This window comes from Tachysurus vachellii, chromosome 21 (genome assembly GCF_030014155.1).
Source record: "Tachysurus vachellii isolate PV-2020 chromosome 21, HZAU_Pvac_v1, whole genome shotgun sequence".
Taxonomy (NCBI): Eukaryota; Metazoa; Chordata; class Actinopteri; order Siluriformes; family Bagridae; genus Tachysurus; species Tachysurus vachellii.
The window spans coordinates 3,364,043-3,388,476 of NC_083480.1; the positions used below are offsets into that span (position 1 = coordinate 3,364,043).

Consider the following 24,434-nt stretch of genomic DNA (forward strand, 5'->3'; position numbering starts at 1 on the left):
TGACCTACACCAGTAAAAGCAGATAGAAAGTAAATTATTGAATAAGCTTTGTCTATTTAAAAAAATATATTTTTCCCCTTCTCTCTTGACTGTTCTGTAAAATCAGCTTCACTCTTTTCATGTCTTCTGTGAAGTCTTTCCACTAGATGTTGGAGCGAGTCTGTGTGGATTTGTGTTCATTCAGCTACAAGAGCATTAGTGAGATCAGACACTGATGGTGTAAGAGTGAGGAGGTCTGGGGTTCAGTCGGTGTTCAGTGGGGTTGAGTCAGAGTCAGGGCTCAGTGCAGGACACTCCAGATCTTCCACTCCAACCTTCACACACCGTGTCTTCATGGAGCTCTGTGCTTTGTGTACAGGGACATTGTCATGATGGAACAGGGGTCGAGTCTCTGAGTTCCTGTGAAGGGAAACTGTAATTCTATACTTTTGTGCTTCTAACTTTGTGGTAACAATTTGAGGATGAACCACATATAGGTGTGATGGACAGGGGTGCACATACTTACAGTATGTCTGTATAGTGTATATTTATACGTTTTCACAGTGTCACCTATATATCATGATCAAAATGTTTTTGACAAACGTTTCAGCCACCCATCTTTCGGTCATCATTACTAAGGTTCATGTTTTATGAGATCTAGTTTTATTGATACTAGAGAATTTGAAAAACTCACCATTTTAAAAATCAGCCTCACACAGACTGGAACGCCAACTGGCTGTTAAATTGTCAAGTGTCCGTGCAACTGAATTGATGGTGACAGTTTAAAAGTGCAGCACTGCTGTTAACTGTAATAAAATATCGCTCCAAAAATCCTGATGATTGACTCTGCTATTGCTCGGAGCTGTCTCTTTAGAGTTTTGCAGCGCTAATAGCACCGTACTCACCGCTAGTTCTGCTAGGAGATGCAAGAGCGTTCATGGCGATTACTGTCTTTGAGAAAGCCAGTTGTCTTGGTTTCTTCCTGCATTGTGTGAAATTGTGTGCTCGTGATGCGCTAAGCTGTGTCTCAGCGACACGCTGGTAGGAACCTGTGAGGAAAGAGTCCATAGTGCACTTGAGCTGTGTTCACAGATGAGTCATTGAGCCTATACTGAATATCATAGCTAAGTGGAATGGGAGATTCAGAGCATTTCCGTGACTAACAGTTACATTTTTAACTGGTATAGGTATGGGGGCAGGAACAGGAGCACGCTGATGATGTCGTCAAAGAGTGACTGGTTAACAGTTTTTCTCGAGCAACAGCAGGAGCCACGTCCGGCTTCCTGAAATTGGTAACTTGGCCTTTTTGCCTTGCTAATGTTCAGAGACTCTTATTACCCCGATGCCATCAGTATACTTGTATATTAGTTGGTTCTTGATGTGTGGGACACTAACTAGTGGTATTTCCAGGTGTTGAGATCCACAGTGAAGGAGATGTTCCTGTCTGTCCAGATATATCGTTGTCTTCCAGTAAAAAATACATTTGTTTTTTTAATCCAGATCAAAGAGCGCACTTATAGTTCTGGATAACACAATTGTATAGGATGATTCAAGATGATGCCAATATACAGTAAATGTATATTTCAAAGATGAACATTATTCCTTCTCACAGAACATAAACTCAATCTGTTAATCCACCAACAACATAAGTGTTAACCAATCAGTGGAAAATCCCACAGATGCCTCCATGTTAGAAAGAAGCTGACTAGCTCACTTTAATTATTATTTTTATTTTTTTTTACAATATATCATTCATTTCTTTATCCCAAAGGCAAAAAAAAAAACGAATGTCCAACTGTTTTAATGTGTCCATGTTGATGATTGAACGACTTTGTCATGTTCCACTCCACAGTGGTGTTAATATGAAGATCGTTTGAAAGTAAACACTCAGGACTTTAAGAATTTTTTTTAAGTATTTCTGTTTTTCTATAGCCTGCTATGTGCAATATATTCATAGAAAAGTTCCAAAAACAAACAAAAACCTTTTTTTTAAAGAATATATTTGTATATACAGTGATACCTCGAGATACGAGTTTAATTCGTTCCGTGACTTTGCTCGTATCTCAAATTGCTCGTATCTCAAAACAATTTTCCCCATTTAAATGAATTGAAATCCCATTAATCCGTTCCAGCTCGCAAAATTCCACTCCAGTTGTTTTGTTTATGTGTTTTGAATATGAAATATGTATAAAAATGTACCTGTATTTATAAATGACAAATATTGTATAAAAACATACAGTAATAAAAGAGAATGTTAAAAAAATAAACTGGTTTTACTATAAAGTGTATTATTTACCTTGGAGATCAGACGACTTGAGCTAACAGAAGATGCGCACGGAGGTTGAGGGAGGAGTAAACAGGCGGAGGAGTAAACAGGCGGAGGAGTTAGGAGGAATTACACTTTCACTTTCGTTCACTTACTCGCTACTGTACACTCTTAATGCTACTTTACACTTAAATGGAACTTAACTAAACTTCTCTAAAATTAATAAACTTAATTAATGAACCCATGGTTTTAAATGCGATAAAGTTGTACTGTACGCAAAATAAAAGCACAAAATACGAGCACAGCATTACACAAGTGTTAACAAAGCGAGCTACACAAACACTAACCGAGTGAGACGCTGGAAGCTGAGGTGGGGGAAACAGAGCACACGTGGTTGTTGGGGATCTTTGTTTCGGCGGCGGCAGCTCGGATGCTCATATCTCAAAAATTTGTTTGTATCTCAAGGCAAAAATCTGGTCGAATCACAGCTCGTATCTCAAAATATTTGTATGTCAAAGCACTCGTATCTCGAGGTATCACTGTATTATATATTAAAGAATATATATATATGAAGCGTTGAAGCGTTGCTATGTTTAACGTTTTGTTAATCAAAGACCGTCCTGACTTTGCGCTGCCTTTGAGTGATCCATTTAAACCCCACTGGTCATCTCTTGAAAATAAACATTGACCATGAGACCTAGCAAACACAGCATCATATTTTTGTAAACAAGCTGACTAGTAGCTGACTAGCTGACATTACTGGGGCAGTAACTGGTAAAAAAAATCAATGGTGTTTCAGTTGAATGAAAGTTGACTGCCTTATTTGAAGAAATAGTGTTCACCATATAAACATCCCCTGTAGACCAAGCTGGACGTGGCCCAGCCTTTCAGAGATAACAGGGTTAATACGGCCCATTACCAGCCTCTCAGAGCAGCTCGTTGCAACAGAGGTAAGTGCCTCTGGACGCTAGCCATTGAGACAGTCCACTTTGTTTTTCTTTAAGAGTAGAATAATGGTGGTGTATTAAAGCAGGTAGAGACTTTCAAGTCTCCGAGAGCGAGAAAGAGAGAGAGATTAAAGACGGGTGCGATGCCGCATGCTAACTGGTCGCAAGTTTCCAAATCATTTAGAACAAAATGAGATTGTGTTGGTTTTGATGTTGAATTAGAGCCCAGAAAAGATTAAAGGCGGTGCTTGCGGTGATCGCCGAAGCCGATGGCGCGCTTTGGTTGGCGTGTTAAAAAGGGACATGCTTTTAAAAAAAAAAAGAATGTGGCTTCAAAAAAGTTTGGCATTTAAAAATTTGCATTTCACTCCATTTGATTATCTGTTTGGAATCTCAACTAGTAATTTGAAATCACTTAAGGCCAGCACTCCACTATACTATTTTTTTATTTTCTCTTCCTAAAGCTTGACTCACCTAGCAAATGTGATGCGGACATCAGGCAGAGAGCACTTTGAGCAGTGTGAATAATTATACCGTGCAGCTGGATAATATGTGTGCACACGTATTTGTGACAACAGCATAATACGTCGAGGGCTGGAGCCGAGGCTTTAGGCCCATCACCGGCTTTATATTACGGCTTTAGGGAGGAGAGGTTCAGGGCCATCAGGCTGGAAGTGTTGTCACATTTTTATTAATAATGAAAGACACTCTCAGAGCCTCTACTCTGTGTGCAATGGCTGCATCTCCGAATGTCCCCCATAGCAGCCATGCATCCTTCTGCATTCATAAACACTCATTTTATTAATCTGACCATCTAGAGATGCGTCTCACTAAACAATGGTGATGGTGATAAACACTGTACCATCAATTAGTTATAGAGCATATCGCAGAAATCAGTGGGAAGACTCGGACGATTACATCACGTCTGCGTCTTGGGTAAAGATCAGACACGTGTTCATGTATTGAAGACAATCAGAAAGGGTTGTTTGGGCATCAGTTTTGATACCATTTAAAGAATCAGGTTGTTTTCTACTATGGAACCAGTTAGAGTTTCACTTCACAGAAATGTGTGTGTTCCTGTCACAGGACGTTTGAGCTGAACAATCACTGTGGATTAGAACACGGCCAGGACTCAACACTCAGCACTCAGTACGCAAGATTGTGTTCATCATGTACACAATGATATAATAAATATACAGCACACACACCATATACACACCATACACAAAACATGCACACAACATGGACACCATATGCACAACATACACACACCATATACACACCATACACAAAACATGCACACTACATGCACAACATACACACACCATATACACACCATACACAAAACATGCACACCATATGCATAACATACACACACCATATACACACACCGTATACACACCATACACACAACATGCACAACATACACACACCATATACACACCATATACACACACCATACACACACCGTAAACAAAACATGCACACCATATGCACAACATACACACACCATCTACACACCATATACACATCATACACACAACATGCATACCATATGCACAACATACACACACCATATACACACACCATATACACATCATACACACAACATGCACACCATATACACAACATACACACAATATACACACACCATATACACTACATACACACCATACACACAACATATACAGTACACAACATATACACAACATACATACAGTACACTATAACACTATATAGACACCATATACACCATACACACACCTAACACACGCCATATAGACAGCATACCCTAACCATAAACACACACCATATATAAACCATATACACACCATATACACATCAAACATACACCATACACAAACCATGAACACACCATACACGCAACAGGAATTCTTGAATTTTATTGGTCAGAAGGTGTGTATTATTTTCTACAATAGCACGGCCTGGGCAGTTGTTCCAGCTATAACATGCAATCCTTTAAATAGGTTATTGTTTCTATAGCAACATATCATACTATAGATAAATGCTCATACACAGGCACATCTGAGACTAATAATAAACAGATTTTTTAAAAAAAGTATATATATCATTGATGTGGTGAAATCTTTGGATATATTTATGCTTTGGGTGAGAGAGAGAGATGAAGTGGAGAAGTGGAGATAAATAGTAGAGAAAAAGAAGAAGCAGATCCTTATAAAGTTGTCAGAGATCAGCGCGCACTTTCGGCCATGTGCTGTTGTTGTTATTGTTGTTGTCACGTGTCTGCCCCAACTTCGTCTGCTCCTCCCTGTCTCCACACCTGTTCCCAATTGTGTCTCATTGTCTTTTTGTATTTAAGTGAGCCGCGTTGCCGATGGCAGCACGGATTCATTGGTTACGTCTAGTCAAGGTTAGTCCTCGTCCTTTGTATTAGTTTAGTCCTCGTCCTTTGTATTAGTTTAGTCCTCGTTCTTTGTATTAGTTTAGTCCTCGTTCTTTGTATTAGTTTAGTCCTCGTTCTTTGTATTAGTTTAGTCCTCGTTCTTTGTATTAGTTTAGTCCTCGTTCTTTGTATTAGTTTAGTCCTCGTTCTTTGTATTAGTTTAGTCCTCGTCCTTTGTATTAGTTTAGTCCTCGTCCTTTGTATTAGTTTAGTCCTCGTCCTTTGTATTAGTTTAGTCCTCGTCCTTTGTATTAGTTTAGTCCTCGTCCTTTTTACTGTCTTTGTCTTTATCATTTATTAACCCCCATTCCTTTGAAGCTATCCTGTGTACGGGTCCGTCTCCATCCTTCCCTGGTTGTGACAAAAGTAAATCTGTGCTGTATTTTTTTATTCATTAAGAGAATCTCAGATTCACTCCGATTAAAGTAACTTCACCTGACGTCTTGATTACGACTTCCCAACTTGTAAATGCAAACTTTCCAGGAGAACTTGAACGCACAGTAAGATGCGTGTCTGAAAACTCTCTCTCTGTATCAGACTATTTTTATTATTTATTTTTTCAGTATCATGTTTGTATGCTAATTTATTTTTTAAACATTTTTAAATCCGACCCTTTTCTCCCTCACACAATCGAATCAATGATCAGAAATGTAAAATCTGCAGCCTTCATTGTGTGGCTTTGTGCGTTTTATTTCCTTCCAAATGGAATGATTGTGTAGGCAACAGTTGGCAAGTCTATTTTCGGGTTCACTTTAACCAACTGTTTTGTAGGAGGCTGTTGATTCTTGGTTAATTCACAGAAGGGATTGTGCAAGGTGTCATCATTATTCAGTCAAAAATACACAGACCTATTAGCGAGCCATAATCACAGCAGATTAGTTGTGTGCCCGTGGCAAAACACAGAGAGCGGCGAGAATCATTTGCAATTTGTCTTCATCAGCTAGCAATCCATTTCGAATGTGTACTCCTCGCCTGGAATTCAGACAGCGAACGGCGTCCAATTATTCCTCGTGGCTCGTATGCTTCCCTTATTATATAGGAACAAATAGAGAAAGAACGAAAGAAAGATGGTGAATTTCCTGCAGTCTGTCTTCTTCCTGTCGTTGTCGAAGGCTGACTGTCTCCATGTGGCTCACGGCTAATGCATCCGTTATAGATAAATTATAAGTTACGTTTTTCATAGATAAGTTGTATTATTCATTCATTCATTCATTCATTCATTCATCTTCTACCGCTTATCCGAAATACCTCGGGTCACGGGGAGCCTGTGCCTATCTCAGGCGTCATCGGGCATCAAGGCAGGATACACCCTGGACGGAGTGCCAATCCATCGCAGGGCACACACACACTCTCATTCACTCACGCAATCACACACTACGGACAATTTCCAGAGATGCCAATCAACCTACCATGCATGTCTTTGGACCGGGGGAGGAAACCGGAATACCGGAGGAAACCCCCGAGGCACGGGGAGAACATGCAAACTCCACACACACAAGGCGGAGGCAGGAATCAAACCCCCAACCCTGGAGGTGTGAGGTGAACGTGCTAACCACTAAGCCACCATGCCCCATATATTATATTATATTATATTATATTATATTATATTATATTATATTATATAAGGTCTGGAGGAACCTTGTCTCATTCAGCCAGAGCTTCAGACTGACCGCAGAAGGTCTGGACTCTACAGCGGCTTTTATTTACAAAGAACCAACAAATAAGGACCTGAAATACTTGATTTAGCACTTACTCATTTTTTCCTGTTTGTTTTTTATATATCTTTAAAAAGAAATCGATATTCCCTGCCAACAGACTTTTTTAGACTGGTATCCTAAGTCTGGATGGTGTCCTAGTGAACATATATATGTATTTTGTAAGGACCGACCGAGAGGCCACTTGACTGACATCTAAAAGCAACCAATCACAGTTTGTTTCGAGCAGCGTCATGTTTAAAGTGCCTACAAATACAGACCAGCATGTGACAATAGATCGAGTCTATATCCAGAGTTTATAACGTGAACTTCACATCATTTGGGAAATCCGGCGTTTAACTGATCCTCATAAGCCTCGCTGTAAACACGAACACGATGGCTTTCTTGTCCACGAGGGAAGCCGAGCATCACGACAGCTTTGTTTACAGATGAAATGGTGTAGAATTCATCCAGTCAGATGATGTGTTTCTAATTTTTTTGCTGTATGCAACAGACATTCAGCCAGCGATTTGGACTAGAGGGAACCTGATGTCATGACCTAGGGGGGTTGCCGATTCATCACACACGCACACACACGCACACACACACACAAACTGGGCGGAGTCAGGATTATTATTATTAGTGTAATAATATTATATTACAAAATTAGCAGGCTAAAGCTAAATTCCCAGACAAACCTGTCCAGTATCTGACGATCACTTCACCTCCGCAAATAAACTGCACTGGAGTAAACGGCTACACGTTTATATAGTTCTCTATATTAACATCATCAACAATGTTCCAGCGTCAGAATGTCAGAACATCCTTCTTTTATTATACAAATTCCATGCTTTAAGTATATTCTTTTTTATCGGTAGAATATTTTACTTCATATTTCTCTTAGAAACAGATTAGAAAAAATACACAAAGATGATATTTAAAATAAATAATACATACATAAATAAAGGGGGTCACGGTGGCTTAGTGGTTAGCACATTCCCCTCACACCTCCAGGGTTGGGGGTTCGATTCCCGCCTCCACCTTGTGTGTGTGGAGTTTGCATGTTCTCCCCGTGCCTCGGGGGTTTCCTCCGGGTACTCCGGTTTCCTCCCCTGGTCCAAAGACATGCATGGTAGGTTGATTGGCATCTCTGGAAAATTGTCCGTAGTGTGTGATTGCGTGAGTGAATGAGAGTGTGTGTGTGTGCCCTGCGATGGGTTGGCACTCCGTAGAGGGTGTATCCTGCCTTGATGCCCGATGACGCCTGAGATAGGCACAGGCTCCCCGTGACCCAAGGTAGTTCGGATAAGCGGTAGAAGATGAGTGAGTGAGAAACGTAAATAAATTATTTTTACATTTGACATAAAATATTCATTTGATGAATTGAAGTAATTATTAATTTAAATCATTTCAAATGAATTTAAAATGATACATAGGTTTAATAATCCCATATAAAAAAGGAAATACCTGATATATCGAGCTAAGATTTTTTTTTTCTTCTCTTGTTCTGTCTGAACTACACATCGACCAGAATGTAAACTGAAAGGAAAAAAAAAATAATATCCACATGTCACTTGATATCTACCAATCAGGGAGAGACACAGTGCTGCTTTGATTGACAGGAGAATGTAGAAAGCCTTCCTGTTTCTGTCATGGCTGCGGTTTAAACTTTTACTAAAACATCCAACTGGTCGCTTCAGAATAAATGCTTTAAAGGAACAGTCGCCTTTGTAAAAGACGTTCGGTCTTTTGTTCACAGATTAGTACGAAACATCAGCCAGCACAAAGCGTGTGTTTACTTCATCAAACTTCTGATCGACTCACAGATTCTTCCGGGTTCGAGTGAGAAGTGAGAAATATTCCTCTTCTACCTTGTAATGTTAACGCAGATCAAATCAGTGGCTTGTTTCTTGTTTTTCTCTTTGCTGCTTTTCCGGTCCTAACTATCAACCCCGTGTGACACACAGCCATCTTCCAGACCCTGTTGGATCGTCAGTCTCCAGCATTAAGTTCACATTTACGTCGCTTGTCTTATCCACAGTGACTTCCACAAGTTCTTTGTAGTCTCTATGAAGTCACGTCCTCACGCTAGCACAAAGGATCAATAACAGCGAGCTGTAATCCTAATAGAGAGACATGTTAGTACAGCATGAAAAGGTTTTATTCACAACAGCTAAAGCAACACCTGGGTGTCAGGATAGCAAGGTTTTATTTGTTTTTTTTTAATGTATATGTATTCTTTGTACGAAGCTCCTGAAGGGACTGTGGTGAAGATCAAGCAGCTACAGATCGCTGCGTTTATGGCTTTGTAGGCAAGGAAATCTGATCTACACGATGCACAGGGAGAAAAAAAAAAAACAGGAAACCAAAAGCAGAACAAAGAAGATTGAGAAAACATGGCTGCTAAAATCTCACCAGCTTTAGACTCAGGTGGAATCAAATCGGCTGGATGTTGTCGTGTTAAAGGTTCCTGTGTATCTCATTTCTCACTCACTCATCTTCTACCGCTTATCCGAACTACCTCGGGTCACGGGGAGCCTGTGCCTATCTCAGGTGTCATCGGGCATCAAGGCAGGATACACCCTGGACGGAGTGCCAACCCATCGCAGGGCACACACACACACACTCTCATTCACTCACACAATCACACACTACGGACAATTTTCCAGAGATGCCAATCAACCTACCATGCATGTCTTTGGACCGGGGGAGGAAACCGGAGTACCCGGAGGAAACCCCCGAGGCACGGGGAGAACATGCAAAGTCCACACACACAAGGTGGAGGCGGGAATCGAACCCCCAACCCTGGAGGTGTGAGGTGAACTTGCTAAACACTAAGCCACCGTGACCCCCTTTATTTATATATTATTTATTTTAAATATCATCTTTATTTTTTCTAATCTGTTTCTAAGAGAAATATGAAGTAAAATATTCTACCGATAAAAAAGAATAGACTTAAAGCATGGAATTTGTATAATAAAAGAAGGACGTTCTGACATTGAAACATTGTTGACACACACAAGGCGGAGGTGGGAATCGAACCCCCAACCCTGGAGGTCTGAGGCGAACGTGCTAAACACTAAGCCACCGTGTCCCCAGATTCCTGTGTATAAAGAGACAAATTTACCCCAATATTATTACTTTTCTAGGATTTAATGAACACACTCTACATTTTTAAATTTTTTAGAATTTTTTAGACAACACACACACAGTCAACACTCACACACACAAACACACACACACACAGTCAACACTCACACACACATACACACACACACAGTCAACACTCACATAAACAAACACACACACAGTCAACACTCACACACACATACACACACACACAGTCAACACTCACATAAACAAACACACACACAGTCAACACACACACATACACACACACACAGTCAACACTCATATACACAAACACACACACACAGCCAACATTCACACACACATACACACACACAGTCAACACTCACATACACAAACACACACACAGCCAACATTCACGCACACATACACACACTCACAGTCAACACTCACATACACAAACACACACACAGCCAACATTCACACACACACATACACACACACAGTCAACACTCACATACACAAACACACACACACAGCCAACATTCACACACACATACACACACACACAGTCAACACTCACATACACAAACACACACACACATCAACATTCACACACACATACACACACAGTCAACACTCACATACACAAACACACACACAGCCAACATTCACGCACACATACACACACACACAGTCAACACTCACATACACAAACACACACACACATACACACACTCACAGTCAACACACACACACATACACACACTCACAGTCAACACTCACACACAGTCAACACTCACACACAGTCAACACTCACATACACAAACACACACACACAGCCAACATTCACACACACATACACACACACAGTCAACACTCACATACACAAACACACACACAGCCAACATTCACACACACATACACACACTCACAGTCAACACTCACACACACAGTCAACACTCACATACACAAACACACACACACAGCCAACATTCACACACATACACACACACAGTCAACAAACACACACACAGCCAACATTCACACACACATACACACACACAACACACAGACAACACTCACTCACTCACACACACACACAAAACACAGACAACACACACACAACGCACAGACAACACACACACACAGAGCACACATAGACACACAACACATCCATACACACAGAGCACACACAGACAACACACACAAAGAGCACACACAGACACACAAAACATCCATACAAACACACAACACAAAACCAACACTCACACACGACACACAATACACACAGAGCACACACAGACAACACACACAAAGAGCACACACAGACACACAACACATCCGTACACACACAACACAAAAACAACACTCACACACAACACATCCATACACACACAACACAAAAACAACACTCACACACAACACGTACACACAACACACAGACAACACACACACACTCAACTCACACAGTAGATAGTCTTTAAAATAAAAGCTTTTACTGATTCACAGAAATCAAGTTTTCAGGTGATTGATATTTACGTTTTATGAGAAACTCTACATGTCCGTTCATCCATGTGACTCCGTTCTCCAGCACTAAAAGCTGTGTGAAACCCACTGATGAGACGTTCTTACTTCATCACGTATAACTCTTCACTTAGGAACGGATCTATTTACAGTTTTTTTCAATCGCTAACAAGCGCTTACCTATACTTAAGATAATTTTTCTAAACTCTTAACACAGACTTACACCTACAAAACACAATTGGCCAAATTGATAATTTTCCTCTCAAAAACACATTTTGTTAAATATATACTAACTCTCCATTTCAAAACAGAACACATCTTTCTCTGCACACACTAACTTTACAGAAACACTGGAAATCTGACTCAAAATGAAATTATTCTGTCAAAGAATAACACTTGTTTTCACTTCACAAGGTATATGCAGTCAATCAAAGTACACCAGGTTTCAAAATACTGGCTATTGTTGACATTAGAAAAACTGCATAGACTTTTATGTTTCAGGTAACATGCAATCCACCTTTTACACAAAATTTCTTAGTTGGGAACTGTATGTCCACATGTACAGTAATGTTCACATTCAAACACATTCCAGTAAAAAGCAAATCAGTTATTTTTTCTTTACTGTTTACTAAAGGAGGTACAGTAGAAACACAATATAATAGAACAGAAAAAGTTTTACAGTATTGCTTACAGTGAACAAAATATCATATATAAGAGCATTCTGAAAAACAAAAAACAAAACAGCAAAAAGCCCAGATAAGAAGGGGGAACTAAAAATAGCACAAAATTACTGTATCTAATCCCTGCGATCTTCAGGGTTAGGCCACATGTTTTCGTCAACATCACATCTGATATCATCCAAGGCGATGCACCTGGGATAAAACCGCTTGGTATGTCGGATCCACCCTTGGCAATCTTGAACTGTGATGTCCCTGCAGCCAGCATCCATGGCTTCAAGGAGGGACATCTGGTCATGTGGCTGATGGTCATAAACCTTCCACCTCCATGCAGAAAAGAACTCCTCTATGGGGTTGAGGAAAGGTGAATAGGGTGGAAGGAAGAGACTTACCAGTCTTGGGTGGACTTCAAACCATGCTGTTATTGCTTGCGAATGATGGAAAGCAACATTGTCCCAGGTAATTACAAAGGTCCTCATGTTTTCACCCTCCTGATCCTGCTCTGGTACCAGGCGCTTGTGGAGATCATTGAGAAAGGCAAGGAGGCGCTCGGTATTATAGGGTCCAACCTGACATCTGTGAAGGAGTAATCCTGCATTTGCCATTGCTGCACACATGTTAATGTTTGCCCCTCTCTGTCCTGGCACATCAACTGTGGCCCTTTTTCCAATTATATTTCGTCCACGTCGACGCCTTTTGGATAGATTGAATCCTGCCTCATCTATGTAAATTAATTCATGAGGAGCCTGGTTGGCCTTCAATTCCATAACTCTCTGAAACAAAGTTTATGTATATCATGTCATTACTGTATACCATACTGTACTGTAACCTATTACTGTGTAGGTTTCCTACTTGCAAAGTGCAAAGCTTATAGAACTGGACATTGAATTGAATATACACTATACCTGGACATATTGTCGTCGTAGCTCCTTGACTCTCTCACTGTTCCTCTCAAAGGGAACAGTGTAGAGCTGCTTCATCCGCACTCTGTGTTTGGACAATGTCCGTGTAATGGTTGTGAAGCTGATGCTTTCTATATTGCCAAATATCTCATGGTCCTCCACAATTCTAGTTTTAATTTCATGCAGTTTTAATGCATTATTTGCAACAACCATTTCTACAATGGCAAGCTCTTGATCATTATTGAGGAGCTTTCCTCTTCCCCCAGAGGGTGGAAGACGTTGCATTCTTTAAAGGGGAAAAAAAATCGACATATGCATTACTGTATGACCTTATTGACAAGTCAAGTGAGAATAGAAACAATCCATGTAAAATGCAATACTCACCTGTTGGTTTGTTGAAAGATGTGAATAATGGAGGCAACCGTTGACCGCCTCAAATTGGGTTGCACTCTTTCACCAGCCTCTCTTAGTGAGAGACCGTGGTTGATTACATGGTCAATGATAGTGGCACGAATTTCATCACTGACTACTGTTCTTGCAGCCCTTGGAATGCCACCACCACGCATTCTTACACCTCTACCTTGCCCTCTCCTTGGGCCTGCTCCTCTTCCTGCACCTGCACCTCTCACTGCACCTGCACCTCCTACTGCACCTCTCACTGCACCTCTCACTGCACCTGCACCTCCTACTGCACCTCTCACTGCACCTCTCACTGCACCTCTCACTGCACCTCTCCCTGGCCCTGCATCTCTCACTGGAGCTGGTCTTCTCCCTAGGCCCCTTGCTCTTCCTCTTCCACGTCCAGACATTACAGTGTTTGTCTTTTTCTGTTTCTGTTTCCAAAAACATCACTCCTCAAAGTCCTCATTTTATAGTAATAGAAAAAAATAACCCCTGCCACTGAGTCTAAGCCAGACTGGAATCAGCTGTGGTTGGCCCAATTCACCCAACATAAATCAGCTGTGTGTCAATTATTCAATTGTTTGTTTATTATCAGCTGAGATATATTGTTTTTGAACTGATATCATTGCAGAAGCAGAGGTTTTTATACTGTATCTAAGGTTTGGAATATTGTTTTTGCTATTGTGGGATGTTGTGTGTTAACATTCGTGAATACTACAAAAACAATCCATAATTTTGTTGGGAGGTATAGCTTGTCTGTTAAGAAAATGTAAGCATTGTGGAAATGTGTTCACTGATTGCATATTGTGTGAAAACGACATGAAATGTGTGAATGGTATGGCCACAAAAGACTGATGCTGTGCTAATTGTGTTTAGAGTTTTGAAAATGTGACAACTGTTTGGACAAACGCTTGTTAGCGACTGAAAAAAACTGTAATAAAAGCTAAAGAGCTGTTCGTAAATTCATTCTCATTCATTCTCAGGCGTCATCGGGCATCAAGGCAGGATACACCCTGGACGGAGTGCCAACCCATCACAGGGCACACACACACACTCTCATTCACTCACGCAATCACACACTACGGACAATTTTCCAGAGATGTCAATCAACCTACCATGCATGTCTTTGGACCGGGGGAGGAAACCGGAGTACCCGGAGGAAACCCCCAAGGCACGGGGAGAACATGCAAACTCCACACACACAAGGTGGAGGCGGGAATCGAACCCCCAACCCTGGAGGTGTGAGGTGAACGTGCTAACCACTAAGCCGCCATGACGGAGCAGCTGGGACGATGTGACGCTACAGCAAAGAAAAAAAAAACAAAAATTGGTCCTGAGTGAGATTAATCTCAGAGCACAGGCTATGGATAATCCCACTCGGAGGAATATATGAGTTGTGTTAAGTCTAATCGATGTCAGATCAATCAATCAAGAGCGGCCTGTTTTCCCTCCATCCCTCCTCTTCCTCCTCCTCCTCCTCCTCGTCTATTCTTCCTTTTCACATAGACCTCCATTGATTTTTTTTTTTTTTTTTTACTCTTTAGACTCTTTATCATCTTAGCAAGTCCTTATTCCTTTATTCCTGTCTTCCTTATGTTGTGTCAGCACATTTATATGTAGTTTTCCCCTTGGTGTGGATGAGATAACTAGAAGGATCGGGTGATTGTTCAGATGTGAACGGAATTCATTTTCTTAAAAGGCCACGTTCTGCTCACTCGATATTCAGCATTCAGAGCCTGGAGAGGGAAATTGGATTAATTAGTGTTAGTTCATTAAAGCAGAGGGAGCAACTTCATAAATCACAAGGACTTTATGAGCTCTGATTTCAGCTCCGGACCTCTGTTTGACCTTACGAGTAGATTTTCAGACGGGACGAGAGTTTTGCCGAGGCGTCTGTGTTTGCAGAGTGTTTTTTGGGGTGTAATATGAAGCGAATAATGGAACACATGCTTCCTCTCGACGTGAAGCGTGAAGCCGAGTCGTAAATGATCCCCTCGAATAAGCAGGTCTAAAGATTTCGTATGCATTCTACAGCACCGCTGGGTGGATTTGATCCATTTGAGCCGTGCGCTTCTCAGGTTTATAGCCATGATTAAAGAAGACGATGGAGAGCCGTCCTCTCTCAGGATGATGACACTGGTTATTTGCAGCTCTGAGGTGCTGTGAAAAGGAGATATGCCATTGACCCTACCTTAATCTCATAATTTCTGTGTGTCTGAAAACGCTTTATCTCCTATGAGCAGCCACGGAAAAGCACCTGCCTGGATGCTATACAGTATTTGTTCATTTATTCCAGAAGGAAATAAGTAGGATTTTAGGAAGGAAAGAGGAACAGGAAGTCATTTCTCTGTTTTGCAAATATGAATGAAATGTTCTGTTTGGTTTGTACCAATTTATGCAGTTTCCCAAATGACCGAGAGACAGAGAGACAGAGAGACAGAGAGACAGAGAGAGAGAGAGAGAGAGAGAGACAGAGAGAGAGACAGAGAGACACAGAGAGAGAGAGAGAAACAGAGAGACATAGAGAGAGAGAGAGACAGAGAGAGAGAGAGAGAGAGAGAGAGAGAGAGAGACAGTGAGAGAGACAGAGAGAGAGACACAGAGAGAGGGAGAGAGAGAGACAGAGAGACAGAGAGACAGAGAGAGAGAGAGAGAGACAGAGAGACACAGAGAGAGAGAGAGAAACAGAGAGACATAGAGAGAGAGAGAGACAGAGAGAGAGAGAGAGAGACAGAGAGACAGAGAGAGACAGAGACAGAAAGAGAGAGAGAGAGAGAGAGAGAGAGAGAGAGAGAGAATTCCTCCAGTATATAATAAGCCCATTATGTTGCTGCTGAACTTCATGTGAATATGAATTTCATCCTCTGATTCAGCTGTTCGGGTTAATTTCACGGTGGCACTTTAGAGAATTCCCAGATAAAAACTGAAAAATGGTGTCGCTAAAGTTTCCTCAATTAGGTCATGGTGAAGTTGGAAAAACGTCGAGTGTTAAACACCACTAACAGAAGTGCAGTGAGAAGCAGGTGAGAAAGGAAGCAGTGGAACGACACTGAGTCAGCATTTTATATAAAGTGTAAAAGAAACTTTAACGTCTACAATACGGCTCATTAATAAGAGGAAGAATATTGTTGGAAATAAATAAACAAATAAAATAAATAAGTCAATAAAATGTAAAGAAGAAGAAGAAAACAAAACAAAATATACTTTTGAATAAAATACAATAAAATAATAATAATAATAATAATAATAATAGGAAAAAATTAAAAACAACCATTTTTAAAATAAAAGTAATAATAATAAAACAATGATAGAAAAATAAACAAAGCAAATTTTAAAATATAATAATAATAATAATAATAATAATAATAATAATAATAATAATAATAATAAAATGTATAATAATAATAATAATAATAATAATACTTTTGGCAGTGTAGTGTAATAAAAGTTCAGTGTTTCTCTTCTTTAATTATAATAGTGTGCGATATGTAAAGATAATATTACACAATTAATGTGCCTGGACATAAACAGATTTATTGGTAAAGTGTTTACACAATAAATTTTGTTTTCATGAAAAACATGAAAAAAAGTTTATATCCTAAATAAAAAGTTATCCTATATAGGTTTATATAATATTCCTATTTTTGAAGGGAGTGTAAACTAACGTGAACCTCAACTCGAGATAATAACCCGAACAGAACACTGTACTTCTCTATGTGGATAAACACTGTAGAGTTTTCATGTAATAACGTTTACAGCGTTTATACAGAAGAGCCGTAGAGTCACGGCCTCATGCTATCGCGCTACAACAGGGTCTAAGAATAGCAGCGAGAATAGTTCAGTTATTTTATTTTCTTAGTATTAATTAAATTGTTGTTGTTGTTGTTGTTTTATGAGTTTATGTGGAACCCTTGTGTAAGGTGTTACCATAGAAACGGATTCCAGCAAGTGCAGATTTGTCCTGTCTATACCTCGACCAATCAGAATTAAGAATTCAATAGCACTGCGGTATAAACATTAATAAATGGTTCTGTTGAATCGTTTATCTTTTGCGTTACAGTTCAGATGATAAGAGTGCAACAGAAAACTGAACAAACCTCAACACTTTTACTCAGATCTAAACAAACTGACAAACTCTTTACTTCTACAGATCCTCCTCTGTATGAGGCTGTAGAAATCTGCTTTTTCTGGGTTTTTTTTTAAGGCTGTAGAAAGAGCATGAAGGACAGAAAACTTCACCGGTTCCTTCAGAAATGTCTTGTCTATTTATAATTATGGGACTATGTGATTGTGTGTGCGTATGTGTTTGTGTGTGTTAGTACATTTAGACACAACATAAAGTAGGCTCAGTGTAGATACTTTGTGTGTGTGTGTGTGTGTGTGTGTGTGTGTGTGTGTGTGTGTGTGTGCGCGTATGTGTTTTTGTGTGTGTTAGTACATTTAGACACAACATAATGTAGACATAATGTAGATACTTTGTGTGTGTGTGTGTGTGTGTGTGAGTGTGTGTGTGCGTGTGTGTTTGTGTGTGTGTGTAAGTGAGTACATTTAGACACAACATAATGTAGACATAGTGTAGATACTTTGTGTGTGTGTGTGTGAGTGTGTGTGTGCGTGTGTGTGTGTATGTGTTTGTGTGTGTTAATACATTCAGACAAATATTGTAAACTCCTGATAGAGATAACATGCATGCTATCCTTACTAATCGGTCAAAAAAAAAAATCATGAGACTGTAAATACATGTGAAAGGGCACACAAAATAGAACAAGAGAATCGTACTGGGTGAAAAAAACAAGTGCAAACTAGACACTGCATTGAAGAACAGCCTCAGAGCGAGTAAATCAGAACGTGATTGGTTGGAGGTAGACCGTGCCACGATTGGTCAGCGCCACGAGCCCGTTGTCCGATTGGCTGGAGTAGACGGTGGGTGGAGTCCACCTATTTGTGGATTCTTGTGCACGTCTTGACGTTAGAAATGTTTCAAATCCACAAATACACAGAACGCAATCCACAAATGAGCAGGAAGCCATTCACAAATAAATACAATTAAATATAGATTTATAAATATTTTTTTATTTGCAAATCCCATTTTATTTATTTGTGAATTTCATTTCTTTTTGTGAAATGTGTAACATATATTTACGGTTTGCTTATTGTGCATTTGTTGATTTAAAAAATATTTGTGAAACTCTTTATATTTATTTGTGGATCATAGTATATTTATTCAGAATAACGAAACAATTCTGACCCCATAGTGTGCATGTGTGTTTGTGTGTGTGTGTGTGTGTGTAAGTGAGTACATTTAGACACAACATGTAGACTCAGTGTAGATAGTGTGTGTGTGTGTGTGCGTGTGCGTGTGCGTGTACGTTGGTGTGTGTAAGTGAGTACATTTAGACACAACATAAAGTAGACTCAGTGTAGATACTGTGTGCGTGTATGTGTGTTAGTACATTTAGACACAACATGTAGACTGAGTGTAGATACTGTGTGCGTATGTGTGTGTGTGTGTGTGTGTGTGTGTGTGTTTGTGCGTGTACGTTTGTGTGTGTAAGTGAGTACATTTAGACACAACATAAAGTAGACTCAGTGTAGATACTGTGTGCGTGTATGTGTGTTAGTACATTTAGACACAACATGTAGACTGAGTGTAGATACTGTGTGCGTATGTGTGTGTGTGTGTGTGTGTGTGTGTGTGTGTGTGTGTGTGTGTGTGTGTGTGTGTGTGCATGTGCGTGTACGTTTGTGTGTGTAAGTGAGTACATTTAGACACAACATAAAGTAGACTCAGTGTAGATACTGTGTGTGTATGTGTGCGTATGTGTGTGTGTGCGTGTGCGTGTACGTTTGTGTGTGTACGTGGGTACATTTAGACACAACATAACGTAGACTCAGTGTAGATACTGTGTGCGTGTATGTATGTGTTAGTACATTTAGACACAACATGTAGACTCAGTGTAGATAGTGTGTGTGTGTGTGTGCGTGTGCGTGTACGTTTGTGTGTGTAAGTGAGTACATTTAGACACAACATAAAGTAGACTCAGTGTAGATACTGTGTGCGTGTATGTGTGTGTTAGTACATTTAGACACAACATGTAGACTCAGTGTAGATACTGTGTGTGTGTGTGTGTGTGTGTGTGTGTGTGAGAGAGAGAGTGTACATTTAGACACAACATAAAGTAGACTTAGTGTAGACTGTTTGTGTGTGTGTATGTCTGTGTATGTGTGTGTAATTGAGTACATTTAAACACAACATAAAGTAAACTTAGTGTAGACTGTTTGTGTGTGTGTGTAAGTGTGTGTGTATGTCTGTGTCTGTGTATGTGTGTGTAATTGTGTACATTTAAACACAACATAAAGTAGACAGTGTAGACTGTGTGTGAGTGTGTGTGAGTGTGTGTGTGTGAGTGTGTGTGTGTGTGAGTGTGTGATTTTATAGCTCATCTCCTCTTTCGATCACAAATGTGATTTTTACTGCATTTTTTATGCCACTCTAAATCAATGAATTAATCCAGCTTTGTCAAGCTTCCTGTTAGAGAACATTGTATTGATGGTTTAGTAAATGAATTGTACACTGTGTAGGATGTTTATTCCTGTTCTCAGCCTTGCTACGAACATATTTGAGCATTTGAGGAAAGATTATCATGAATCAGATTTGGCCTTAATTTGGCCTCAGTGAAAGCATTGTTTTGTTCTTGTCACAGACGTGAACTCGTGGACTTTCAGTTCCTTCAGTCTTTAAGAACTTACATTCACATTTACAGCATTTAGCAGACACTCTTATCCAGAGTGACTTACATTGTCTTATTTCAGTTTATACACATGAGCAATTGAGGGTTAAGGGCCTTGCTTAGGGGCCCTGCAGTGGCAACTTGTTGGACCTGGGATTCGAACCAATGACCTTCTGATCAGTAGTCGAACACCTTAACCACTGAGCTACCACAACTTCAGAACAATGATGATTTACAATCGCATGATTCGGTGTCAAATGATGGCGGGTTTTATATTATTTATTCAGGGCTCTCAAGTGTCACGCTTTGAGAGTGACAGTCACGCATGTCGGTCTTTTGTCACGTTCTCTCGCCACACATCGTATTTCTCACGCAGAAAAACTTTTTGACTATTTATCATATATTTAATAAGCCGCAGCGCCCAAAATGTATCAGTCCGTATCTCTATGGAACCGGGCGGGAATCAAGCGCGTCTCCCCTGGAGTTCTTAGTCGAGCCTGACACTTATCAGCCAATCAAAAAAAAGAGGCTACACAACAGCCAATCAGAAAATAGCACTATCTGGGTAAGATTTAACGCAACAACTAATGAAAAAAAAAACATTAGAGAGGGTATTTTCGATGGTCGGTTTGAACAAAACCTCAACACGAAACAGCTTGTCTCTGGACAGGACATTGTCCTCAATCATGACCCTAAAAATGTCTGGGCTTGAGCTGAACTGTTTTAAATAGGAGCAACATTACAAATGATAAAGGAGTCCAAAAAGGCAACAAACACTTACAATAAACACCACCAGTCACCACCAGTCTCTCTCTCTCTCTCTCTCTCTCTCTCTCTCTCTCACACACACACACACACACACACACACACACACACACAAATTAATAAATGGAAACAAAACAAATTCTTTGTATTTGGTTAAATTGTGGTTAGTGATCCTTACTCCCCCATTATTGTTTTTTTTTTTTTTTTTGGTAGGGGGGTGGGGGGGTTTGTAAATGTCACGCTTGCCTGTCTTCAAAACTTGAGAGCCCTGTTGATTATTGTGATTCTTTCTTTAGGCCGCATGTTTAGCAGAGCTCATTATGTTAAGTTAATCTGTATATCTTTAAGCCATTATGCTGTTTTTTTTTACTTTGTGCCAGGTGTTTATGGCAGATTGTCACGCCGTAGCTGAGCACCTCTTCTCAGGAGATTAAAGATGTGTACAGTGATTTACTGGCTGTGCTTAAACAAGCTGCTCATTGGCCCAAGGCCATCTGAGGGCTGTTTGGAGATCCATCCAGTATCACGCTGTATATCTAGATCCATCTCCTCACTGTGAGCCACTGAACTGTTCGATGACTTGGGACAGCCATTTCACAGTCGACATGCTCCGTGTCGCTCTCTCTAAAGATAAAGAATGATACTTTTTTTTCTTCTTTCTCCTTTCATTTTATTGAGCTGGCACGACATGGTGCTAGGGAAGATATAATGCTGAAGTTTGACAAGAAAGCACCCAGAGGTAGGAGTGTTGGAACATTCGTTGGATGTATGTACTCCTCAAATTGGAGCTGCAGGTTTTTTCAGTAACTTGGGGATTTTCTTCTTCAGCTCTAAATCACAGGATGAAATATGAACTTTGTTGTTGTGTTGTTGCAGTGAGTGGTGTTGAAGACGGTGCTGATTGTGCTATCATGTCTGCCATTTCTAATTTGGACTGCAGGACTGTAACCTAATCCAGGAAAAATGGTTCTCCCAGCAGGAGACAGCACGGCACCTGATCTCTGCTTAGCGCAAAACTTGGGAGACGTCCATGCCGCAGTTTGGCGCTTTAACTCGGTTCCTACGAAATTTCAAAGGGAACGTGGAGTAATTAGCAGTTGAACTTTTATACATTAATTCAATAACATCCCAGCATCTTAGAGCAGTCAGAGATGCTCACTACATTATGCACAACAGTAAGCAGAGATACAGGAACTGGTTGCATTTACAGCCCAGCCCATTTCATTCCATTCTATTCTATTCCAGTCCAGTCCAGTCCAGCACAGCACAGCACAGCACAGCACAGCACAGCACAGCACAGCACAGCACAGCACAGCACAGCCCAACCCAGTCCAGCCCAGCCCATGCCATACCATACCATACCATACCATTCCAGTTCGTTCTGTTCCGTTCCCTTCCGTTCCAGTCCAGTCCAGTTCAGTCCAGCCCAGCACAGCACAGCACAGCCCAACCCAGTTCAGTCCAGCCCATACCATACCATACCATACCATACCATACCATACCATACCATACCATTCCAGTCCAGTTTGTTCCGTTCCATTCCATTCCATTCCAGTCCAGTCCAGTCCAGTCCAGTCCAGTCCAGCCCAGCCCAGCCCAGTCCAGTCCAGTCCAGTCCCCTGAGCCAGGACCTTCTGCTGAACACTCTGGAGTAAAAGCCATTCTGCTGCCAGGACAGATGACCGCTCGATAAACACTTTCCCTCTCCACTTCTTTGAATTACACCATCAGGGATGGAGTTAATCTACTGGCTGCTAATAAACAGCAACTTCATCAGGTCTTGCTGTGAGCCTTAAATGCTTATTCAGTGGCTCGCGGGCTTGCTGGTCGGCTCTCGCCGGCTTTCTGCTCTGAAGCTGTTAAACAACTTTGGTAGTGAAGTTGCGTTCTTGTTAAAACTTTTCACTGTAAAGCTCAGACTGTTATTGTTTTTTCCTCCTCAAACATGCCACATCAAGCAAACATGCCACATCAATTCTCACTTAGCTGCCAGCGTGATAGCAAACAATAATTGTGAAAATAGCTGGGGATTATAATGTGTTGTTGTTGTTTAAAGGCTCATTATGTAACCTTTGACCCCTGTATTGATTGGTGGCTGTGCCCTAGTTAAGAAGTAAGATATAGATGACATCATTTCTGCCTTGACTAAACTGAATGCTTTACAGTGTGCTTTGTTGTTGTTGTCCTTCAGCTGTTCCCTGTTCAGGGTTGTCACAGCCTATCCCAGGCAGCGACAGTGAGTGTGTGCCATTGTTAGCATTTGGATGAGCAGGCAACTGGAAGCTTTAATATCACATGTTTATAGTTCTAATGTCACTTGATTGGTCATTTTTTCCTTTATGCAGGGTTGCTGATTATCGCCTGTCAATCACTCAGTCCTAGTGGCTTCGTTTATAAAGATAATAGTAAAGCTTTCACCTTCATAGTGAGAAGTTTGTTCAGTGTGTTGATCTCTGCAAGTCTACAGTCTCTGTACTATGAAGTCGTCAGTATGCGGTCCTATCCTACTAGTTGCCACGGTAACGGCAAACGATAAATTAAACGAGTGGCTCGAAATGATCACGAGCACATCCTACATTTGCTTTTTTGTTTTTTTTCATTTTAATTAAACCTGGATGCAGGTTGCTGCCCAAATCAACAGTGTCCTTTGCGGAAGGAAGTCGACTCGTTCAGAAGACGTTAATTGAAGCTACGGACTTCAAACCCCAGAACTCAGAAATGCTAAACTAACCAGGAGCGGTTTCATCAGGATACACTGTAGCTGGCACTACTTAATTTACTCAGTGTTTTTTTTTTGATGGCTTTGCTGTAATATGTGAGGGACAAACATCTAGTGGGGATGAACATGTGCCAAGATTATAAAGCTGGCTGTTGGGGGCTTTTGAACGCTGTTGCTTGGCAGTGCAGCCGAAAAACTAATCACATTTCTCTCCATGCAACCCATAAATGACATTATCAAATCTTGACTAGTGTTACACTCCATATAAAACTCTTATTCCTTATACATATATATATATATATATATATAT

At 40.5% G+C, this 24,434-nt stretch overlaps 2 protein-coding genes across 3 annotated transcripts in view; one reads left to right on the forward strand and one right to left on the reverse strand.

Moving 5' to 3' along the window:
- Positions 1–24,434, forward strand: part of hs3st4 (heparan sulfate (glucosamine) 3-O-sulfotransferase 4) — a 113,856-nt gene that overhangs the window by 76,002 nt on the left and 13,420 nt on the right. The gene's annotated exons all lie outside the window — the stretch shown is intronic.
- Positions 12,698–14,167, reverse strand: LOC132837462 (uncharacterized). Of its 2 annotated transcripts, none has more exons than XR_009647536.1 (2): positions 13,511–14,167; positions 12,698–13,326 (listed from the first exon to the last, which is right to left on the reverse strand). XR_009647536.1 is itself a non-coding variant. In XM_060857139.1 (2 exons), the coding sequence occupies exons 1-2, from the start codon at positions 13,790–13,792 to the stop codon at positions 12,725–12,727; spliced, it is 936 nt and encodes a 311-aa protein (XP_060713122.1). In that variant the 5' UTR covers positions 13,793–13,806; the 3' UTR covers positions 12,698–12,724. The 2 variants fall into 2 exon arrangements, 1 of the variants encoding a protein (XP_060713122.1); XM_060857139.1 differs by having other exon boundaries at positions 12,698–13,378; positions 13,511–13,806.

Excerpts from the sequence above, each read along its gene's own strand:
- LOC132837462 (XM_060857139.1), bottom strand. The coding sequence starts at position 13,792 with ATGCAACGTCTTCCACCCTCTGGGGGAAGAGGAAAGCTCCTCAATAAT. Across the intron at positions 13,379-13,510 it reads TACGACGACAATATGTCCAG|AGAGTTATGGAATTGAAGGC; the intron begins GTATAGTGTATA and ends ACTTTGTTTCAG.